This window comes from Corvus moneduloides, chromosome 1, assembly GCF_009650955.1.
Source record: "Corvus moneduloides isolate bCorMon1 chromosome 1, bCorMon1.pri, whole genome shotgun sequence".
In the NCBI taxonomy this organism is placed as follows: Eukaryota; Metazoa; Chordata; class Aves; order Passeriformes; family Corvidae; genus Corvus; species Corvus moneduloides.
The window spans coordinates 103,148,340-103,172,887 of NC_045476.1; the positions used below are offsets into that span (position 1 = coordinate 103,148,340).

A 24,548-nucleotide genomic window follows, 5' to 3' on the forward strand; every position below is an offset into this window, starting at 1 on the left:
ATCTGCCTAAGTTAACAGCCTCTATTTATTCAGAGTTTTCTTGACAGTAAAAATTGCTTACGATTTTTACAGCTGCCACACAAAAGAACAGTATCAGATGTGTGCACTTGCAAGACTAGGTGATAAAATAATTGAAATGTGGATTTTTAGACACAATTTTAATGCCTAACTTTCTAAATGAAAAACAGCTATGGGATTTCAGTGTGCTATAATGGTACTATTGGCTTTCCTGTTTATTAAAAATTAACATGAACACATTCCAAATCTTCCTAGTTGTGATGACCATGCTAATTAAAATAAGATTTGTTTGGGCCAAGGTTCTTTGGCGTAACAGCCCTACTTTGTCCTTTTTTTTCCACTGAACCCTAGCTAATCAACTGCTAAAGGTATTTCTGTATTTTAAGGCTCAAGCCTTCTTGGGTGTTTTTGGTACTTTCTTTGAATCATACCAAGGCATAAATAGCTGTTAATCCATTTATTAAACAGATAACTAGCATGGATAGCATCACAGCAAATGCTACCAGAAAGTGTAGCATTTTTTTAAAAGACACTGACAAATGAATCCTCTGACAGAAATTGCTGCTGTAACCCCAAAAGGAAAAAAAAAAAGAAATGAACAAAAACCCACATACACATGGTAAGAAAAGAATTGCACTCTTTCAGTTACTTACCCAGCTTCAGTGAGTGGATTATTGATAATGTAATCCAGACAAAATAAAAACTTATTTAAATTTCCCATCTAATACCTTAGTTATCTATAATGCCATTTGAAGCTCCTTTCAAAATGTTTTTTTTTTTGGTTTGCTTTTTTTTTTTCTGATAATAGCTCAGTTTATAAACCTACAAAGCTTTATGTCAAATCCCATGGGGAATAACTTTGATTACTAGGGTAATTAATGATGCTGGATAGTAATATGGATTTTCTGTTAAGATTTGAGTTTGAAGTTAATTAGTCTCCACATTATGATTTGCTGATTAATTACAGATATTTAGTTATAAAGAGAGATGTTAATTATTAATCTAAAAAATCATCTTGTGCAATTAACTAAAACTTTGACGTCAGTCACCACTCTCCTTGTATGTAACTTCCAAGGTGCTAATTCTATGGAGGGAGGCACATGCCTTCCCCAAAGGTAAAAAAAATCCTTCTGCTATCTTTTTTGTGTATACAGTACAGTGAACAATTTTTTCTTTTAATTTGTCAGGAAAAGCCACCCACTTTGAAGCTGGACTGTAACTTAATTCTCATGAAAGTACTGATCTTTCATTGCTTATTCTTACACTATGCCTCATCTTATCACCAAAAAAAAAAAAAGTGCTATAAAAGAAATTCCACTATGAGTCTTAACTGTGTGTACTCTTGAAATCATGTCTTAACCTCAGAGCTGTGATGTTCTGCTGACTGATGGGCTTTGTCAGTTCCCATGTTAAACTCTGGAATGAGCTTCAGAGTTGCTACAGAGATCAGTATTTTCTAGCAACAGCAGCAGCAGCAGACTTTACCAGTGCCAAGAAAATATTAGAGCAAAACTACTAATTAATGTAATAGCTCAGTTAGAATTTAAAATCAACTTTTGTTTAAAAAGAAACCCCACCTTATCTCTTTTTTCTCCCCTTTCTCTTCTGATCTGCAAAGAAGAAATCTTACTGTTAATGTAAAGGGGATAAGAATGCGATTAAGAAATAGGGTTAAACCAAAAAGCATCAGCAGCACACCAATGTCCTGGAATTTACCCTAGTAACACAGACTCTGAACAGGGATCTGTTTACATTATCTCTAGATCATCTTGACAATATTCATTCTCTATTTACCTAAATGAGGCAATATGATGATATTTATTGCTCAGAATGGCTAAATATAGACTTTTCCTGAGCACTCAGTATCATAGTGGGAGGTTTTGCTCTAATCTACATCTTTAAACTGACAAGCTGGAGCATTCCTAATGAATGCCTCTTTTCATCTGGATGTCTGTGTGTATTTGACAGTATAAATATTTAGCAATATCGGAGTCAGCTTGTGATTTTACCCAGATGGACTGATTGATGCCTTGGCTTGACGTTGCCAAAGACAATCCATGTAGTTATATAAGCAATTTCCCTCTTACTTCCTAAGAAGCAATTAGGTGGCCAAAGGCAGCAACCCAAAAATAGTGAGAATACTTCTGGTATCAGCTGACAACTCTAAGGGATAAATAAAATATGGTACTTAAATTATTACCACTTTACTTTCATGAATCATGGGATTAAAGCTTTCACTTCTAAAGTACATATAAATTGCAGGGTTTCTTATGTCTGTAATTTGCAAGAATCTAAGTTAAAATACCAGCTAATCAGTCAACTCACATTCACCTTGGGAAAAGTACCACCCTTCCTTGTCATTTTTGTAAATTGCATGCCTAAGCACCAATGTTATTTTCGGGGGAAAAAAGCTTGCTGTCAATAACATATATTGCAGTCTAGTTAAAACAACATTTGTTAAGGTTTAATCGCAAATGTAATCTGCTTTTAAAGTTTAGACAGAATGCTCAGAGAAATTCAAGGGACAGATAATAAATCATTTTCTCCTATCCTGGGTGTGAACAAGGTAGGCTGGAGTCTTGCAGGTGTGCTGCCTTTCTCCTCCTATGTGTTGCAGACTCTTGCTGGTTTCCAAAGACAGTTCAAAAATATAGGGACTCTATCAACTAAGAAGTAAGAAATTTTTTACTATCTGACTTTCAAACAACACTGCACTTTTCATATTGTTAAATATTCCCAATAATTTTATTCAGTTTGCATCTTTGGCATACACTTTGTAATTCATAATCTGTCTGAGTAACAAATTGCAGTGATGAGAATTTTTAGCTAAATTTCACGTACACACATATAAAAATATGTGAATACAAAAAAAAAATCTTGGATACTGAATGTCAGCTTTACATTAGCTATGCACTGTTTGTCTGTGTCAGTCTTACACCGTGTAAGATGCCTGCAATGATTATGTCTTGTGCTCTTATGCATGTTAGTACTTTGGGGGGAAAGAACAATTGCACATTATTTTTGGCAACAGTAAAATTCGCATGTCTCAGCTACGTTGTTGATTTCACTCTCCTCCCCAAACACCTTTAGTTTCTTTGTTTTCTATTAACTCATTCCAGTCTTTGTATGCCCCATGCAATAACCCAGGAAAAAGGGCAAGGAAGACATTATTCTTCTTGACACTAATACCTATAGATCCTGCTCTGCAGTGATACCTCTCCCTATCATGAAGTATCTCAGCTAACAGAATTCTCCAAACTCAAGAGCAGGAACCATTAATATATTCCACAGGCAAGTGGGACACAATGCCCATTGGTAATCAGACAAACACAACAAGGCTTCTTGGGGACTGGCCATCTGCTTGTGATATACAGGAGTTTTAAGTGCAGCATGCTTTGGCTACATCATTTTCTTCAGAAAGGCAGTCTCTCTCTGACTACCTGTTTTATTATTATTCTGTGACCAGCTGGGTGCCAAATAAAAATAAATGTATGCTGTTTTGTATTTATTGGATTTGATTAGTAATAAATTTGTTATTGACCAGGTCCAGAGTGGGAAGGCCTGAGGCACAATCCAATGGTCTCTACTCACTTGATCATTACACCTTCCACTTTCAATCAAGCTGCATTGAATTGTGTTACTCTGTGTTTTGTTTTTCAATTGTCTGGTTTGAGAACGGAGGGTCAGGGATGGAGGGAGAGGAAAGTTGATGTTTTCTAGTAAGAAAATTAGGAAAGAAAGGGAACACTGTCCCTTTAAGCTGGGAGATAACTACAGTACAATACCAAAAGAAATCTGGTGATAGAGTGCACTGTACATGGTACAATCCATTGAACAGGTTGACGTGAGAAATTACTAGGTTGGATAAGGCAAAGTTTAGAATAAACTGCATTGTTTTACAAAATATGTCATCGGGAAAAATGCATTAACTCTAATCAGCCAAAATGGTGTGATTCATTGCTTAATTTCAGGGTACCAGGCTATAAATTACATCAGGCCTGCCACAACTAATTTTTGCAGTGGCATACTAGATGAAAAATGAAATGTCCAAGTGGCTACAAGTGAAAAGCTTCCATCTTTCTTCCACAGCTGAATATTACTTACTCTAATGATGTATAATAGCCTGCAACTACACTTAACCTGTGCATTAAATAGCAGCACAAACTGTTTACCTAGAGTTATGAAGAAGAAAACAGCAAATCAAGCAAAGGAATCTAGAGTGTGTACATTAACCTCCCACATGCCAACATAATTGTCCCCTACAGATGATGTATAACACTTACTCCAAATCATACTTTTTTTTCATTACACATAATAGCTTACGCTTCAAGTATCAAAAGTGTCAAAGCATGTGTGATAAATTGATGCCAAAATGTACCTAATTAATAAGTCTGATGATGTTTAGATTAAAACAGATGTTGGTTATGTTGTTAACAGAAAAACAGCTAATAAAAATAATTGCAACCTATACGCCTAAAAACTGCAGGTATTATTAAAAAGAAAAATCCTGAACAGTGCAAAATGGTTAGTAAGCTTTTTTGGGTGCAAATGTTCTTTTATGTACAAATTCCTAAAAACAGATCAAAGCAGTTAATCAGATCAGCAGTTATGAGCAACTACCCCTTGTTTAAAACCCATAGCCGGGCTGTATGTGGAGATGATTTTTACCAGTGATACTATGTGTGCAACAAAAACTACTGTAAAACATACTTGCTATTATTCACTTACAATAAATAAGGTGAATTCTGTGTTGATTATATGAAAAAAAAAAAAGAAGATAATGAACTCCAGAAAGTTTCTAAATGTGATCAAGTAATCCATGATTACTACAACTATCTTGTAGATACCATTGAAAAAATAAACTAGAAATAATAACATGGTATTTTAAAACTAGCTTTAATCTCTAAATTAAACACATAATATTTAAAATATTTGGGTTTTTACCCTGATGGAAAATAACTGTTTGTCACTTTGCTTCCTTTAAAAATATAGTGTCCAGGGAGACTCTATTGATGGAAAACCTGATGACAAAAAATTCTATCGGTCTGAAGCAACTTTTGGAGAATCTGATTAGGTCTCATGCTGCAATACTAGGTATTCCATTTTTGCCAAAGGGCCAGCTATTATTATTAACATCATTTGTCTGAATCATTACTCTGCACCTTGGTTCAGCAAACACTATGAAGATGGCATGGTAATAAATGACCGCAGGATTCTTTCCTGCTTCAGCCTGTTTTTATCTGCCACCTCTCTACCGTCAGCTCCATCTTTCTGAACCTCTCTGAATCCCCAAAAGGGACGGGGCGTCTATTTGTTTTCCACTAGGTTACCACTCTGTCTATTGTTGTTTGCACTAAAGGGTACGAATTCAATTCATTCTTGTGACATAAAAGCACTGATACAGTAAATTTTTTGCCCAAGAGAAAACACAAAGTTGCTGAATATGGGCTAAGATGTGAAGCTCTTGTATGTACGTGAAGGAGCTTTCTGAGACAGTCTTGCTCACTAAATATTGTTTTTTCTCCACCACAATCTAGACAATCACATTACAGCATTTTAAACTTACACTAACCTTGCCAAATTGGTACCTCTTGCAAAACAGGGACTGTGTAGAAGGGGTTAAGTAATACATTCTCTCGTACCTATAAGCAAGAGAGGAAACAAAGGGCTGGAAGGTAAGATAGCCAATCAGTAGCTGTAAGATGAAGTAAGCCAGTGTTTCCACGATAATCAGGGTTAGTGGAAATGGCAGAACTGAGGAAAACAAATAACCTAGGAGAAAAGACTTAAAAAGAGTTAAATAAAACTGGAATGAGAGGCAACTACGGGACATTGAATAATCTTATTTTTCTTCATGTTGAAATTCACACAAATTGCTTTACCTTTATTCATACCTAAACATGCCAAAAAATAATCAATCTGCCATCTCAAAGAATTGATCAAAACTGAGGAGACCAGGCATAATGTCTCATACCTCACTCTGCAAAATAAACCCAAAACCTTTCAGAGATGTAATGGGTCTCTTTCTTTTAAATAAGAAAATATGCTTATTTTCTTCTTCAGTGACAAGAAGTATTGAAGTGTTGGAAAATACTATATCAGGACCAGACATCTCTTCAAGATTTCCCAATTACAGACATCTAGTCTGAGATTCCATCCTTTTGCAAAACCATAAGGCAGATTTTATGAGATGATGCATTAACAAAAATAAATTTCAATGTCCTAATATATGTAAACATATCAGGCTTCGAGGGAATTTAAGTCATGTAAATGCAGTTATAAAGCAAACTTAGCACTGGCTTTTCACGGCCAAAGGCATCTTGTTTTTCCAAATACACTGTTAAGAAGTGCCAAACTTAGTAAACCCTACAGAAAATAGCCAAGTACTTTCTTGTCTGAGTCTTATAGAATGCTTAAAAATAGCACTCCTAAGTCTAAAATGTTATAACTGTTTACAAAACCTGAAAGGTTGCATTATGCACGGCTTTCTTTGCCATCAAAATGCTCTACGTTCCTGCCAGAAGTTAAGAAGTTATCACTTGAAAATCACTGGCTAATCTAGCTTGTGCTAAGATGGATTTTTAATGAAAGTTTAATGAATGATAAATACTTGTTTCTTGATAAATGTTTAATTATGCCAATAATTACCAACTGCTGAAAACTACTGTTGTGTTAATAATGGCATTTTAGTACACAAGCAGTTTCATGAGTCATGATGCTGTTAAAGATCAGAATTCCATCTGTCTAATGCAAACTAGCAAAACAAAAGAAAAGTCTAATTAATATTTTGATACATTTTCCCTATACACTTAAAACGGATGTCCTTTTGTGAAAGAATAAATTTACTAGCTCCCTTTTTGAGAGAAGAATTAAATGTCTCAGAGCCATTATGTTATTAATCATTACTGCTATTTGAACCTAAAAACTGAAAGAGAAAAAGAAATCAAGCCAGATGTAGTATATGTATGAATGCTTGTTGCTTACTTTTTTTTTGGAAGAGGAGAGAATAGGAGATTAAGGTGATGATGAGACCAAGTTTCCACCTGAAATATTTTGTAACATTCAGGTACCACACTACGTTTGTGACATTAATCTTCAACTACCTAGGACTATTTTGCTGATGTCGAAAAGCCAGCAGAGTGCAACCCTCACCTCTTATAAGTGAGGGGCCAAGAAACATCAAATTGTCCTGGTGTCTTCCAATGGGGCCAGATAAAATGGAGACTTTCTTGGAGGTACAAAGAAGATAACAATATAGATGTGAAATAAATCAGGACAAAGTAAAATGAGAGAAGAATATTGGCATGAAAAATAAGAGGAGACCAAGGAGGCTTTCACTGACTTATTTATTCCAGGATGCCTCTTAGTTTGAAAATATCTCCCATATTTGTTGTGTTCATGGTACTAATTTTGGCTCTGGCTCTCACCTAATTGCCACAATTCCTGCGGACAGCCCAGCCAGGATCCTGGCAAGGTGCTAATCCATTGGGCTTTTAATGATCAAAATATGCCTTCTTCCCTGCATCAACTCCAACATTACAACATATTTTTCATCAATATTATTTAAAAAGGGTTTCTGATCCTTATGAATGTTGAGTTTACATTCTTTTACAAATGTTGAGGTTTTCATTCTTCTTGAAGCTATTTAAAATTTCAATTTAAACAGGTCTTTGCCTTTCACAGCAAAGATGGGACAGAGCACTGTAAAACTTATTTTATTCAGTAATCTTGTATCTCATGTGGGTTCAACTAGTGGACCCTATAAATTATTTCCATTTCCTACATCTACAACTCTATGACACAAATTTGTTTTCTACATAAAGGAAATGTATTTTTTGAGATGGTATTCTTATTTAACATTTAGGTAATCTTTACTGTGAGTCAGGATGTATTGGAGAAGTATGACCTCAACTTGGGCACCTTACAGAATACTTTGATTCTGAAACTGTTCTTGTAGTTCTGAGAATTGCCTGACGCCTTTGATTTGGTTTTTTACTGAAAAATACTCTTTTTTTCCAGATTGGCAGTAGTTCATAACAAAAAGGTAGTTAAACACAAAACCAGACCATAAACTCTAACACTGAACCAACCAAACACACTAATGAAATACCAGAAAGGAGTTTTTCTTTCTGGAGAGAGAGAGGAATGCTGCTAGAGATTAGCACAGCGAGCCTGTTAGCATCCATATAGCATCTGCAATGCAACGCAGGAGTCAGTGCAGTGAAACAGAAAACAAAGCCCATCCTGACAAATGGCTGGTGGCTAATAACACTTCCTCCCTAAGATTAACTTAGGAGAATAAAAGAACAAATGCAAAGGTATATACTCAAATGTATATTGACAATTTTTCCAATACCAGGCTACTGCTCTAAGGTTATAAAATTACCTAGATTATGCAGTAATGTATGAAACAATCAGTGATAGCCTTTTTGATGCTGTCATACTGTGTTCTGTAACAATTGGAACCTAAACGTGATCATATATAGCTATCAGCATCACCAACATTCTGTATATTTAAATAGATACAAAACCCATTCATCTCCTAATACTACAGTAAACTTTACACTCCCAGTAATTGATACCATAAGGAAACTGTCCCTTTCAGCTGACCCAAAACATTCCCATGACCCATGTCGGGGGGCAGACTCCTGTCCCATGTAATGGCGGGCAAGTCAGTCCCAAATCCCATTGATTTCAGGAAAATGGTCTGCTTTGCTCCTCACAAAAGACAGCAGCTAACCTTGCCCAAAAGTACTACCATAAATCATAAAAACATCCATTTTATTATTGCAGTTTGCAAGTTTTTAAAGGTATCTCAGTTCTGAGCAACTAGTCTATGAAAATTTCATTCTATTGCAATACTGCCGTGAAGTTTTTAATAAAAAATGCTGCTTACAAAAGTCAAAGAACTGTCTTAATCCCACTGCACCCAGCTTTCATCCTCTTATTTCAAAATCTTTGCAAATGTTACTCCTCTTGAAGTCAACAAACAAAATTCTTCATCCTGAAAATCTCAGAAACAGTTACACACATGCTGTGTTAACAATAATATTTTGGGGGTTTCTGTGCTTTTAAGACATGGTAACATACTGTTAAAAACTGCCTGTGCCTACAGTTGCTCATTACAGCTGGACTGGGTGGAGCTACATTGTCTGGAGTGGAAAGGCTGGAAATTTTTCCTAAAAATACGTGGTAGAGACAGCCATATATTGAAGTTTCACTCCATGTAAATGGAATGTCACTCTTTTATAACTACAGTCCACTATGATAATCCTCTTGGAATGCATTAATTATCGTCCACCAGATAAGTGTCAAAAGCTACATTCCCCTAAAGGATTATCAATTCCCACCCAATTTCTACTGCGGCTGAATAAGGAAGAAAAGTTAGTGGAAAAAGAAGCAGCATCAAGAAGCTCTTAGTCTTCCCACAGCTATTCTCTACTCAGAATGAAAATGCTGCCTTTTGGAACAGCTCAGCCATTCATATAGCTTTCACCACAACTGCACAAGTGGAAGAGAGCCAGTGACATGGTATCTATGTTAAAACAGGAAAGATTTTGTCCTGTGGATTCTTTCATAATATAGCAACATTCTCATTAGAAGTACTGGGGAAAAGAAAGAAAACCCTTCACTGCTAGAAGGCTTCAATAAAGACCCCAAACCCACAAAACAAGAGTCTTTCTTCTTCAAGCTAAGGCATTTTTAACCACTACATAAAATGATTTTCTACTTCCTTTTTTTTTTTTTTTTTTTGCTATGCTTTCACTTTTCTCATTTTGAAGAAAACAGAACTCAAAACTCTCAAAAAGACTTCAGTGAACAACCTGACTGACTACATAGGCAGGAGAAGACAGAAAAAGTAGAGTGTTCCAAAGATATGGAGCAAAACCAGAAACAAATTGTAAACAAAATCTGACTTTTGTGAAAGAAGTTACATAACCACACCCCCCAAAATAGACACAATTTCTAAGATAATGTGCTGCTCTTTTTATAGGCTTCTGGATGTAGTTTAGTACTTTGAATTTAGGTGCCTGTATGCAAGTCTGCCATTTGTGAAAAATTCAGTCCATCCAACCTCACAACAAGTGCAGAGTATGTAACCAGTTGAGAAATAGACATGCATCCAAACACATGGGTAATACCCCCTAAATCAGCATCACAAATTGCTCTGCAAGTCTAACAGTAGACCTACAACATCAGTAAGCTTGGAAACCTGGTGGAGATGAGATAGAAGAATCCTTTGTTTTAAGTAGGCTCTAGTACACAGAAAAGTTAGTGGGGAGTCTCTTCATGCTGCTTTTGCTTCTCAGTTATCAATGAAGTGATAGCCCTGCAAGGAATTAGGCAGTATCAGTAGTGTTTTATATACAATTTATATGTTGTTATTGTTCTATGGGGTATTGTGCCAGACCCTGTACAAACACAGCAGCTGAGGGAAGCAATCCACTGCAAGGCTTACCAGTCTAAAAACCAAATGAAACTAATAATAGTGAAAGCATAATGTTGAACAGCTTACTCATGGTCACATCACCATGGAAAAGAAGCCTTTTATTCACCTAATGTACTAACCAGGACATTTCAACCCATTAGGAATATTGACCTTTTACTACATTTGTTGCTATCACTGTGGGGCACCATGTAGGTGGAAATGCTGTGCAGTTCTTCAGGTGAGATGCTTGTGGTAGATTCCTGTGGCACGTTTTCTAAAAGTAAGAATGTACCGGTAAAATTCCAGCATTTTTAAGTACATAACGCTTACCTGTGTTTCCCCTGCAGTTTAAACTGAAATATAGTAATATAATTAGTCATATAATGTTGCTCTGTGTTGAAATCCTGCAAGTTTCACCTCAGCTATGGCTGGTTTTCAATGGGGAGTGAAATCTTTTGGACGTGATGGAAAACTGTAACAGATTTCAACATCCTTTCAGATAGAAGAGCCTATAGATATATTAAATTATTACAGTAAATTTGGAATTGGTGAAGCAACTGGAATGCTGAATTGCAAGACATATTCCTGTACAAGAGTAGCAAGTATTTACCAGCATGCACCATGTATCTAAAACCAATCAGACTTCTACCCCACCTTGTGCAACCGTAATAGCAGATCTTCCTACTGTCACTGAAATAGGATGAGATTCTGGGTTTTGTTTGTTTAACAGGGCTTTTTAAATGAAAACTTTGGGACATCTGTGGGTGCCTTGTATTATATTAACACATGCACCTCGCTGTCTCCTGTCTTAACAGTGTGTTGTCACATTTGCAGTTTGGGCAAGACAGAATTGCTCATCTTCCCCTCACAGCCCATCTGGTTTCTCCCAAGCTGCTCAGGCGACAACACTCTAAAGAAAAAGCGATGTTATCAGGGGCACGTACCAATATATATCACATATTGCAGCATGTTTTGTCATTTACAATGCATCATAAAAAGTTACATTGCATCTGACCTACAACATGATGTAATGTAGAATGACATGCTTACATTGAACAACATTACATTACTCAAAAATCTGAATTTAAAGAAATAAGCACAGGGAGGGGTGTCTATTTATTTATTTGGAGTGCTATAAATTTTGACAGACACTAAGTCAGCCAAGAAAAAGGGGGAGGTGGAGCAACTAAATATTTAACTGCATGGCTGCTTAGTCACTTGCTAATGCCATTTTTTTACAAACAAAAAGAATTAAATAATACACGATGAGATCTGTTGTACATCTTTAATATTAAACACAACAGCTGATATAATCACAGAAATAATACCAGTAACTTTCAAGGTGTAAAACTGTAGTCAATTTTCTTCATGTTTTACTACTAAAAAGTGTAACGATCAAGCTGTAAAAATGCATTTTAAGGCTTTCTGTTGGATTTTTAAGAGCAAGAGTGGAAAGCAGAGTGCTCTATACATTCCACAGATCTGCTTTTTAAGAATCAACATGGTGCACACCATGTGAACTGTCACATTAATAACCCTGTGCTGATATTCAAATTTTCTGTCTTAAGCTAAAGAAAGATTGAATACCCTGCTGTTGTGTGGCCAAGATTGAAGAGGTGTCTCACTGACATTGTTCAAAGTTTATGAAAATATATGAATGCTCAAATGTCATTGGCTTTGCGCCTCCAACAGACTGTGGTTTTATGAGAAATCAGTCTTTTAATCAAAATGATTGAATACCTTAAGGTCAAATCCAAAGATATCAGTTAATATCTAGAAATGTGCTATTTCTGCATATTTTGCTAAATTTGTGGAGCATTTTAAAGTGTTAATTTGTGCATCCCATATTGAAAATTGATCTTGAGTTTTAGCTTTTTGTCAAGCAAAAACATATGGTTACAAGCTCTATGCATTTTATGTGACGGCTGTTGAAGCTGTCACATGTGCAAACTTGATAACCGATGTGACACATACGCAAATAATTTGCTTGTTTAGTAACAATTCAAAGATTCATTATTCATGCAAAAACACGTTGTTTTTTAAAAATGATCAGATGGAAGTAGTCTTCATTTTGCACAATCTAGTCTCATTGGTGTGCAAACACTGATAAAATAAAGCTGGGAACTAAGTGGTATTAAAACAAATCCAAGAATATGGGTATTCTCAGATAATTATTGAACCAGATGGTGTTTTTTGTTAATTCTGCCATCAGTCTGAGAACTTGATGTCTTACATCTGCACTTGGTAAAATAAATTTTGCCACTGACATTATTTCAGTTTTCTTAAAATATTTCAATCAATTTTACACCAAGATTTGCAAACATCTGCCATTCTACATGACTGTGAGATGAAATTATTTGGAAAAAAAATTCTTAAGAAAACACTTATCCTAAATTTAACTTAGGCTTAGCATTTCTGCTGCTAAACTGTCTGAAATACTACTTTATGAATATTATAAATAAAATGCTAATCATGTGCCAAAATACTGCTACCTTCAATTTTGGAAGGAAGAATCTATATAAACCAGTGAAGAGCTGCAGGTTCATTTGGGGCTGCCATCTTGGGATTTTACAGTCCCTTATTTTGTTCTTAAGGTTCAGAGGTTAGAACTTCATTGACACAGAACTAATTAAAACTTCTTCCCTGGCTTCTGTAAGAGTAAACAAACAAACAAACAAATCTGGAATATGTGACCAATCTATTCAGATCTACCTTAATTCAGTGGATATAAAAACAATCCAAACAGGCATTTAACCAGCAGCTATGTTATTCACCCTAATAGAACTCCTCATAAACATTATCACTCAAGTGTTGTACCTCATAAACAGATGTGCTCAATCACTTATGCACGTTTGACACCATATATAGCACTTAGATACTTCCTTTCCATGATCTAAATCACAGCCTTTCTTGAAAATTCAGCTGTAACAGGCAATAAAATTGTAGAGCTGGCTTAACTACTACACTGGTCTACCACAGCAAATCCCAAATAAGATCCCTTTTACTTATGATAGAATAGACAATCTCCCCTTTTGCCAGTAAATGTATGCCCTGTGATACAAGCTGCACCCTAGCAATCATCACACCATCAGAGGCACCATGTGCGATGGCATTTCATTTATACCAAATATAATAATTGTGTGAACTTATTTATGAATTCTGCAACAGCTGTGGGAAAATCCCTACTGCTTTCTCTAGTTGGTGAGGTTTTATTACGGTGCTTTGCTATTCTAGCACCTTTGTGTGGGTAACACAGCAGAGCATGCCTGACCCGGCACACCAGTGCGAGTCTTCTGCAGAGTGCACTCAAGCCATGTGCCTTTGATTCCCAGTCCCACCCTCTGGCCCCCTGGTCTGAGAGCAGGAGACAGGAACACCTCTGAGTAAGATTGTATTTATATATATATATATATATATTTAAGAAAAATGCCTTCTGTTTGCAGAAGGACTAGGAATCCATGTGAAAACGTGCTGACTTTCTCTGGTAGGGATCCTTCATAAAAGCCTCCTTCAATGCCTTTTATTTGATCAGAAATGGGAGGGATTGCCAAAGGTTGTCTGCAAAAGGGAAATTCTGGGGAGAGCTGGTATGCCTGTCTGCTTAAGCATAATGTTAGGATAAAGGCTATTTCTCTAGAGACAGATCCAAATCTCCTGAAGTGAACCTAGAGACAGATCAGATCTCCTGTGGTGCACTGATTTATTTTGCCATGAAATGGAAAATACAGCACAGTACTTCACTAAGATTTGTTTACTGCACTTAACCTGACTGATTGGAGGGTACCATGACACAAATTGTCACACCAGCATTTTGTTCCTCAGTGCTCTGACCTGAGACCCTCTTTGGGGAGAATCCAGAATTCCCCATCAGCTTACAAGCAAAGGCTGCCTTTGCAGAAGAAATCAGGGAGCTCTAGGAGGCAAAAGAAAAGGGGCACATGGGAGCATGTCTGTGACCAGATATTCCCTGATGTGAGGATGGGCCACATTGAGGGTATTCAAATCCAGACTTAAGAAGTGCCCCAGCATCCCCAGTTACATGTAGCACTTCTTATTTCCCAAGCTGAGAACAACCAAGTGGGGGGTGAATTATAAAAATTTTGAGGAGATATGCTCCTCAAAAAAAGCAGTGAATAACCCATCTTCCCCAAAAGCAGAAAACACTACCCATTAGGATATTTTAAATCAGTTTTAAAATCATTCACATGGCCTATTTTCAGAGTACAGAAGCCTATGATTGTTAACCGTTTTTTATGTTAGGCTTTTTTTTTAATCTTTTGGTTCCCTCTCATAGCTTGAGGCATGCAAGCTGGACAGAAGTGATATGAATAAATGTATTAAAAATATACTCAATATATTTTGAGGTAAACAACATTTTATTATCACTAGGTGGCTAGTTTAAAAAATATAGACATAAAAGTTAATTTGTTGATATTAATTGAATACCATTTTAACATCATTCTCATCCAGTATCAGACAGTTGGTTTAAAAAAAGTAAAAAGACTGATATGGAATGCCTTTTTTTCCCCTTTTATAGACTTGGCAAAGACCATCAGTTTATGGCCTGTTTCGTTTCTTGCCAGTAGACAGCACTGAAAGTTATAAAACTAAAACAATTGCTTTCATTTATATCTTTTCCTGATTACTCTGATAGCTGAAATGTCTGAAGAAGTTCAGAATCTGTAAAGCCTGTCACATTATAGAAACATGTCTCTTTAAACTAAATGTGAAATTCCAGTAATTGAAGTGATAAATCTACTGTTTTTGCTGGGGTACTTTTGATGAGAACTATAGTAGTAAATTAGAAATTATTCTCTGCTGTTATATCATGGTAAAAGCCTTTCCATTATCTGTTGTCAGTCACTAGGTATGGGCAAATAACTCAGTTGTCAATCTAACTGTGAAACCTTAAGTTCTGGGAATAATCAATAAGGAAAAAAACCAAAAACTCTCTATTATCTTCATGTAATTCTTTAGACAACTTGAAGTTGTTTTTTCCCTTTTTATTTCTGCACATCTCATTTATTCACAGATATATTGGATATCTTAGAATATTTCATTTTTTATAGCAAGTTTCATGTCAGCTCGTTTTCAAATGGTATATGAGAGTTACATTTCAATATGGGTAAGCAGCTCTACCTATATGTCTATATACAATTTTACACATGATACAGACTTAATTAAATTAGCAGTAAAAGCCACCTACATTTTACTATTGATTTTTCAGCTATACTATTTATTGCCTAATATTTCTATTTTAAAAGTCCATGATGTTTTGCTCTTTCATGGATTCATGTAAACACCATTTGAAAGACCACAATGAATCTGCACACAAATACAAGAAACAACTATTATATGCCACATTCTTACATTACAATCTGGATTGATTAAAAAAAAAAAAAAAGGCAAAAAGAAGCAAAAGCAATCACTTCCATCAGTTATTATGCCAAACCTTTGCAGCCTTGCCTAGTGCAAGAGACAGAAGAAAGCAACTCAAGTAGTTCTTAGCTCTGACACTCGTTCCATGGCCACTGCTTATGTCATGTAACTACCTCTTTCCTCATTTCATCAATAGGTAAAATAGAAGAACAAAGCCCCAAAACAAATCCAAATTCAAATCGTGATTAGCATCTAGACTGAAATAAATTTTGGGAAGGATGTGTGGCTGGAACTACCAGCTAACCATTTTTAACATTTTAAAAACCTATTACATGTTTAAAAGATGACTGGAATAAATGGCTGGAAGAGTGTTGAAGAAGTATTTTCCTGTTCATGTTTACATGTGAATTGTTCAACACTTTTTGATCTAGGATTAGTTACAGACACAGACTAGAGACTGAAATCGTAATCAGAGAATTTTTAAATAGAGTATTTTTTCCTTCCTGATTTTACCATCTAATGGGAATAAGTGTCATTTGTGAAATTTGGATGTAGGTACAGATTCCAAGTCCTGGAAATTTAAGAGGTTCAGATTCAGGGTTCTGAATCAGTCTCAAATGTATTTTAGAGCAAAAGAATTATTTGCAAGTAAGAGGTGAAAATTACTGTGTCAGCTGTGAGTTTGACCTCGTAATATTAGAATAGGTTAACAAGTAACCATTTGAAACTTCAACTAAAATCAATCAAGGAGAACCAAAGAAAACACGTACAAGACTATGTCTAGCAATTTCCTCAGTAACTACTGAGAATATTAACAAAACTTAATGAATTTATATACTATAATTTTGTGTACTTGAGAAAAATGCTATAAAAGAAAAAAAAAAGAAAAACTGTTCCTCAAGAAGAAATTCTTGGGTTGTTCCACTTTAAAAACAGATTCTACCAATTTAATATTGTACAGAACAACTTCCTTTTGTACCCAAAGAACAAAGTCACAGACTAAGGCATAAATATGAACTACCAGTCCAACTTCCTCTTTGGACTTGCTTTTGAATAGAGAGGGAAAGGAAAAGAGGAGAAAATGAGAAAAAAGAGGTGAAGTAAAAATTTGTATCTGAAAACCAGTATTTTTCTTAAAGAAAAGAGGTGTAAGAGACTAGCAGAAATGCAATATGAGAAAGAATGCTGAGGATGAATTTAAAATTTTTTCTTAAAGACTCAGAGGACTGGTCTCTTACTATGGTCTTGTCTTTATCAGAAAGCTTTATATCTCAACTCACCTAGTTACAGTGAACATATATGTATCTAGGTGCACTAGAGCTAATCCTAGAACACAGCTGCACTTTAGTTGCTTTAAACTAGGTTTACACCAATTTAACTAGAGATTACACATTATATGATCGCGAAGAATGAAGAGAAAAAAGGAGAGCGTGGAGAAAGGAGAGATTAAATAAACACAAGCAACCAAATTCATTTTACAGAGAGGAGATAATTCTGATACTTCAGTAGAAAGTGAAGTAAAGGAAAAGAGAAACGTCAGGTCTAGTGTGAGATGAATTGCAGAGAGGAGTTTCAAAAAAGGAATGAAACAAACCAAAAATGGGAGGCATGAACCCTCCCATGATCCAATGCATCTGAAGGAATCTATGAAGTTCTTTTCATCTTTCCTCTTCCGTGTTTACCTTTTATTTAGTTACCAGTGGTACCTGTAAAGCCATGCTTTCTAGGACACTGTGTCTGAGAGCACCAGAGCTGATTAAAACCAGACTACTTTTGTGTAGCCCCACCCTTTCTTTTTTATTTTTTAACTTGCTTTAAAAAAAGGCACTTGCAGGTAAGATAAAACTCACACAAAGCTTAAGAGGAAACTGAAATCTGGCTATCCAAACTGTGTTCTACAGGGTAATTCTATTTGGCTTGGGAAGATATGTTGCATCACATAGCATGAATAGGTTTTCTTGCCATCTGGCTCCTGAATAAACTGCTATACTATAACCTAGTGTCCTTTTGTCAAGAAGTTTGATAGTCTGGTTTCAGTTATAACCTGTTTTCATTTTCTAATTTTTCTTCATGTTGTCTCTGATTTTCATGACTGGCCCTTGTCTGGTGATGCTCTTTGGAAAGTCTGACAAAATTCATGCCAGCTGTCTCCTCACCATGTGAAATCAAAAGAGAAGAAAGCCATCATTATAAAAAAAAAACCAAACTAAAATCAAACTGTAATTTGGATGCAGCAGGATGTTGGAAATTTGCATGTACATACTATGTACTGTTAAAAATACACCCACATTTGAGACTGTAAAGAAAGAAAACAGAGCTGAATGACTGAAATTCACCTCTCTGTAGACTCCATAGCCAAATTAACGAAGTTCTAAAGCTTTTTATGAAGCAAAATTTATTGCATAAAATTTTGTTCTGTTGAAATATCATTAATAACCATCATGACACTTACAAAAAGAACCCCCTTCCTGTAACACAATATCTGTAATCGTGTTCATGTATTATAATGTAGGACTGAAAGGGAATTTGGACTATTACAGATTAGAAAATGCACAAAATGAAGACCAATGCATGGGAAATATATAAAAAAGGATGTACAAAGGAAATTTCTCCACAGACATGAAACATTAAGACTATAAAATGACTTGTATCCTTATTGTGGCAGTAAACATGGAGACTTCCAAAGCAAAAACATTAGTACCTATTTAAGCACTGGAATTTAAAAAAACTGCACTAGAAAAAACAATTAAAAAGCTAATCCTTTTACAACATGCAGTCTCTCACAAATAAACAACACATGCTTACTGAAAAGCAGAAAATAGAAGAGATAATGGCACAAAAAGGAAAAAAATTCACTCAAAACGTTAATGTTGCTCCATAGGTGGGAACTGAGAAAAAAACACAGTAAAATATTCTGCAATGAAGACTCCACATTTCATTCATCAATAAACAAATTTCACAATGGGAAATTATGATATTCACAGCCAGTGGTATTCTAACTTAGATTTAGCCCTTTTCAACTCAAAAGAGCAACTTGGGATGACTAAGATTTAATTCAGTGTTAGAATGCAGCTCATGGTTTGGCCTGCTCAAAACTACCCTAAAGAAACATGGCTTTGAAGAAGGTCTCTTCCAGCCAGTATAAACATTTGTTAAAATTCTCTTACTCTCCTCAGTTCTATTTGCCTCAGGACTTGATTTCTGATCCACTTCAGACCTCATACACGCTGATTTCACTTAAGAGATGGACTTAATGATCCTTGTAGATCTCTTCCAACTCAGAATATTCTACAACTCCTGTCTGTAACTTCTGATTACTTTTCCTTTATCTTCATACCTTAACTAGAAACAAATCCTTAAGGATGTGAAGTTTGTATGCCAAAATTTCCTGAGTCAGTTTCTTTTTTGTGGTGACTTTCTAGATTTTTACCTCAGACATGATATCAAGAAAGTCAAGTTTGGGCTTCTTGAGCTCGGTTGAAGGACAATAGAAAAATACAGAAGGCAAAGAAACCCTTTGGAATCCACAAATTCAAGACTGTATCTCTTCAGGCAAAGTTGGGCTGTGGAGTTCATGTTCTGATTTTGGGATGGTTAGGGGCAAGCTTCACACGACAATAAAACTGAAATCTTTTGAACTGTCACTCAGGCTTTAGGTTCTGGTTTATAACAAAATCACAGCTTTTCAAAATTACTTTTTTTTCCCTCCTAGTCATGAACAACAGAATATTTTTCATGACTTTTTGTACCTCTAAACTGTAGCTGGCAGAGCCAAATTTGATCTTGAATAAAAAGGGACTTCTAAACATCTGCATCTCAATATGAATATCTAACAAATATCCAGCAGATCTGAAAATGGGTTTTAAATCCTTCTTTAGTGAAGATGGCTTAAGTAGCTCCTAATTTAGGTTCTAGTTCTTCCAGTTAGAGACTTCACTGTATGGAATCACTCACAAGCCACCTCCACTAGTAAATCTGTTCAGTTGATACTGGCAAAGCCTACTCCAGTTAAAATAAACCTCCAAGGCATAACTTTTGGCCTGAAGTGAAAATTGCAGTACACTGTATTTTACATTACTTAGGAGCAGATTTCCTAGGTGCATTTGAAAAAAATTGCCCAAAGTTTTTACCTAATGAAGATATTAGCATCTTCAGTTCCACTCACAGATTGAAAAGCAGGCCATATTCTCTCTACTTCTTTTGCTGTATTTAATGCAGAAAAAAATTGAGTGTCAGTGATCTACTTCTTTAATTTAAAATGCAGTATTTAGGGTTGCACTCTGATGAATGGAAAACTGTCCTTTGCCTTGCTCCTAGACTGACTGAAAGGCAGTACAACTTACAGTATGTGGGTACTCTCAAAAGTGAGGGCCCCTCTTACACACCAATGTTATTCAGGGACTGTTTAACTATATGCAACTGGAATAACCAAACAGTCTAAAGGGACTTTCCATAAGGTAAATCTGGCCAAACATACAGAAAAAGTAATAAAATATTAACAAGTTCTAAATCAAATTTTACTTTATGTGATTTGACTTTATTCTATTAATAAGTAGCCTGTTCTCCTGCCCCTTTTAAACAGACCTACTCACTAAAACAAAATGGATTTCTGTCTTGAGTACATATTAGTAAATAGTACGTTCCCCTTTTTTCTCACATACTTTGGTCATGAGTGAAATAGCTACTCTGACCACATTTACATCCTCAAATTACAGAAACTGTTATACCAATTGTTATACATACACAGTCACATACATACATGATAAATAACCAAAATCATTGGGTATTGGTGTCTCACTGTGGTGATTGCATTACCAGTTCCCTCAAGTTGTCTTTCAAATTCTCTTGAAATTGGACCAGATATCATGTTATCAATTACACTAATAGTTTATTTTTCAGAATTTTTCCTCTGAAATGCACAAACTAACTAGAAATCTCCTTAGGTTTAAGGAAATAATGCAGCCCCCACACCTACAGTATGATCCCAGACTTGAACCCTGATCATCTTTTATCTACAAAACTGTCTATGAGGGCACCTACTACCACCCAGCTCAGCAATAGTACATTCATGCACAAAATTTCGGCCATAAATGCAAAATTAAATGCCATGCACATACTTCCAAAGATATTACTTTTAGTTGTGTCTAATGACACAAACAGGTTCCACAGCAAACATTTTTGTCAGTTTTTGACAAGGATATTTATCTACTGTCCTCTACAAACTTTTATTTTCTAATAGAAAATCACTTAAAATGATTCTTCCTTTGGAAGTAACCATTACTGCTACTCATTTTACATTTTGCTGGAAAAAAGAGAAAGAAAGCAGCTTTTTATTCTTTTGTATATCCTTTTAAGAGAAGGAGTACATGAAAACTGAAAGCTAGTCTGTAACAGGTACACTGCTGAGAAACTCCTATCCTGCATCTCCATTCTATATACTAGCAAACACTTATTTTGCTGAATAAAAAAAATGAGGTTTGCATATGCAGGTAGGGGGCTTAAAAATCAGCAAGAGCACTTCCAGTTTTACCCTTTGAAATCTGGTCACCAGATGAGTACAGCCACATAGGTTTCAAATACAACCATCAGTTTATCCTTCAGACTTGTAGATGCTATTTCTTCCAGGGAGACTGCCATACTGCTACAGCAAGGCACGGTATTTAATTGTTGTTCAACTTCCTATGTTTAAAGGTGGTATAAAAAAGAAAGCAAGACTAGAGAAAAATAAGACTTTTACTAAGCTGTTATTGTCCCCTCTGGTTTGCTTCCAGGCACCTCAATTTCAATCCATGTTGTTCTATTTTGAGGATGTTTTCAGATGCATTGAAGTGCACTTCGACAGATCCTTGAAGCACAACATGGATTGAAATGAAGTAGCCTGAAGATATTAGTAATAGAAATCTCTGACACAGAACTGCACATTGAGAAATTGCTTGATACTTATTAGAAAGCATCATGTTAATACAGCACTGCTAATACAGAGCTCTATGAGAAATCTTAATAAAATTTTATTAAAAGAATTTGCAAATGAAGCAGCAGGTTTGGGGAAGAAGGAAGGGACGTTCATAAAAGACCTTCATAAATACATACTTAACAGGCAGCAGCCTGTCCCTCAAACTGCCCAAAATAAGGCAAAAAACAACCCCATAGTGCATATTTACATCACCATTTACAGATTTACAGTTAATTGTCCCCCCATCCTTCACCTCTTCCCATGATATTCAGAAAGGGAAAACAGGTACAACTGTAAAATATTAAAATATTACTTTTCCTATTTTAGCATCCAAATTCCAGAGAAATTGGTTGCAGAAAAAAAAAATTGAACAGCATTCTATAAGCATTCATGTTTTTGCTTCTAGATGAGGATTTTATAAGTAAGATTTAGGACAAAAATACTTTTAATAGCTAGGCCATTAATTCTTCCCTATTAAGGAAGTTCATAACAGAAGTACAGACAGATCTTCAACTATCACGGAGCAAACAGTGATACCTCAAGAAACCTGGCAAGCACTTTAAATAATTATGGGATGACATTTTAAAGAAGGAGATTCTATCACTTTTGGTCCCAGTCTAACTGACAGTAAATTTCCCTTCCCCCCAGTACACGTTCTTCCCAGTAGAGATGGCAGGAAAATGAGGAACACTTACTGCTCTAGCTCCCAGCTCCTCAGCATGGATGCCCTGATGTATGCGAGACAACACAGCAGAAACACGGATCCATGAGTGCTAATAAAATCCACAACTGCCTGGCTTTCACCTCTGGCAGGTTTTTGCAGTGGCATAATTAGCTGTAGCAGACCAAGTCCTTCCTCCTGTTTACATGTGTTATCTAGATCAGCAGTAGTAGCAATTCAGTTTTGTTGGGCAGATACTGTCCATTAATGAACAGGACTTAGAAAGAAACACTAAAAGTAGGCTTTTTATGGACAATTTGCAGTAGAAGGTAAAGAGTCAAAATACAGGATGCCCTGTATGGTATTGCATGTATGGGAGAATGGCAGACAGTCAGAGGGTGTAACTGCTTGCAGGCAACTGCTATTTAGTGGTTCTACAAAGCTTTATTAACACAGCCCAAATGAGATTGCTGCTGATTCCCTGCTCCCTGCTAAATTCTATTATATTAGAAGAAATATGTAACATTATTTTGTATGTGGACAAACAGTAACGACAGTGGGCTCAGCTGCCCACCGTTGGTATGTGAGATGCTGAAGGCTGTTTGAGAGGTCCACTTGGGCCACAGGAGGCACTGGACCCCATGCCCTCCTGGAGAGTCAGTGGAGATTGGAGGGCAGCTCAAATCCAAGCATTTGAGCTGTGTGTGAGCAGCCCAGCCAGGTGCCTGGATGTATGAGGTTAGAACAACTCTAATTGTGACCAATTTTTAGAATCCAGGTGCTGGTTGCAAGGATTAACATGGTGTCTTATTTCCACAGACTGTTTGAGTGGGCACATTTTTTACATTCAAATTGCTCTACACAAATCTCAGAATGTGTTTAAATGAAGAAGAGGAATTCTAATTTGCCATATCTACAAGCTATAGTAAATGGCATGAAGTCTTAAAATAAATATTCTACCTTTAAAAACAGTTTTCTATTTGTTTAGAAATCTTCTGTTCACAGAAATTCCTGCTTATGATGAGTGGGATCTCTTAGGCTGATCCATGATGTGCTATACTGTATGTTAAAAGTTATTTTAAAAATTAGTACTCTTCTGAGTCTTTTACAACAGAAAACTTTGTTAACACATTCAGAACTACACAGTTCTTCCTGGGGAGTTAGGTAGCGTGATTCCTCAATCATGGATATGGGAACTATCCAAAACTGGATAGTCCTGTAAAGACTAAAAAAGTGCCGTGTTCACAACTTTGGGAAGTTTCAAACAGGGAAGACATTTTGGGAAGACAGAACAACTGGTATCCGTCAGAAAGTCACGGTCAGAAGTGGCAAACTGGGAAGAAAATATGACTATTAGGAGTGGTAAGTAATAGAGAGAGAAGGGGCTAAAAAAGTAAAGCAAGCCATAAAGTAACTGTGTAAAAAGTAAGCTAGAATGTGAGATAATGGTGAGAACAAAGAGGAAAAACAGTAAGAAGAAATGGACCGGAGAAGTAGGAAGAAAGTAAAGGAGAAAGGCTGGCGAAACTATTAACAGCAGGGAGAACATTCAATCAGGAGGACAGGAATAGGAAAAAAACGAGAGAAAGTCTAAAGAAAAAGTTAAATGAGTGAAAACAGAACAGGTGAAAGGAGTAAGTAATGAACAGGCAGAAATGACAGAGGTAAGAGGAGATATGAAGACAGCCTTGACAGAAAATAAAGACTACTATGAAAAAAAAAAAGGCAGAGAAACAGTTGAGGGAGAAGCCTTAAGGAAGAATGCAACAAATGTGCCAAGTGCTCTGGGTTCCTTGACAGAAACGTGTGACCTCTTAATGTAAGCTTACTTCGTTTAAAAAAAAAAAGAGAAAAAAAAAAAGAAAAAGAAAAAAAGACAATAAGATCAGTATGAGCAATACCTATCATAAGAAGCTAAATTTAATATGATTTGTTAATTCGTTTTTCCACTAGACGCCTAAGAAATACTACCAAGAGAGTTTTTATTGGTAAAAATAAGAATTTTCAGATGCAAACTTGCCTGGTTTTGCATAATTTGTTAAAAGCTTCCGTTCAATTAACAAAATACAAGACAACTTTAGGAAAGGAATTAGTTTCTCGAAACAAAA

At 35.9% G+C, this 24,548-nt stretch overlaps 1 protein-coding gene across 3 annotated transcripts in view; it reads right to left on the minus strand.

Annotated features, from left to right (window-relative positions):
* Positions 1-24,548, minus strand: part of ZNF407 (zinc finger protein 407) — a 334,429-nt gene that overhangs the window by 22,369 nt on the left and 287,512 nt on the right. The window contains exon 9 of one of the 3 annotated variants that reach the window (XM_032120695.1): positions 1,601-1,628. The exons of the other annotated variants lie outside the window; for them this stretch is intronic. Within the exon in view, the coding sequence (XP_031976586.1) occupies positions 1,601-1,628 (28 nt within the window). The remainder of the gene's footprint in view (positions 1-1,600; positions 1,629-24,548) is intronic. 3 annotated transcript variants of the gene reach the window in all.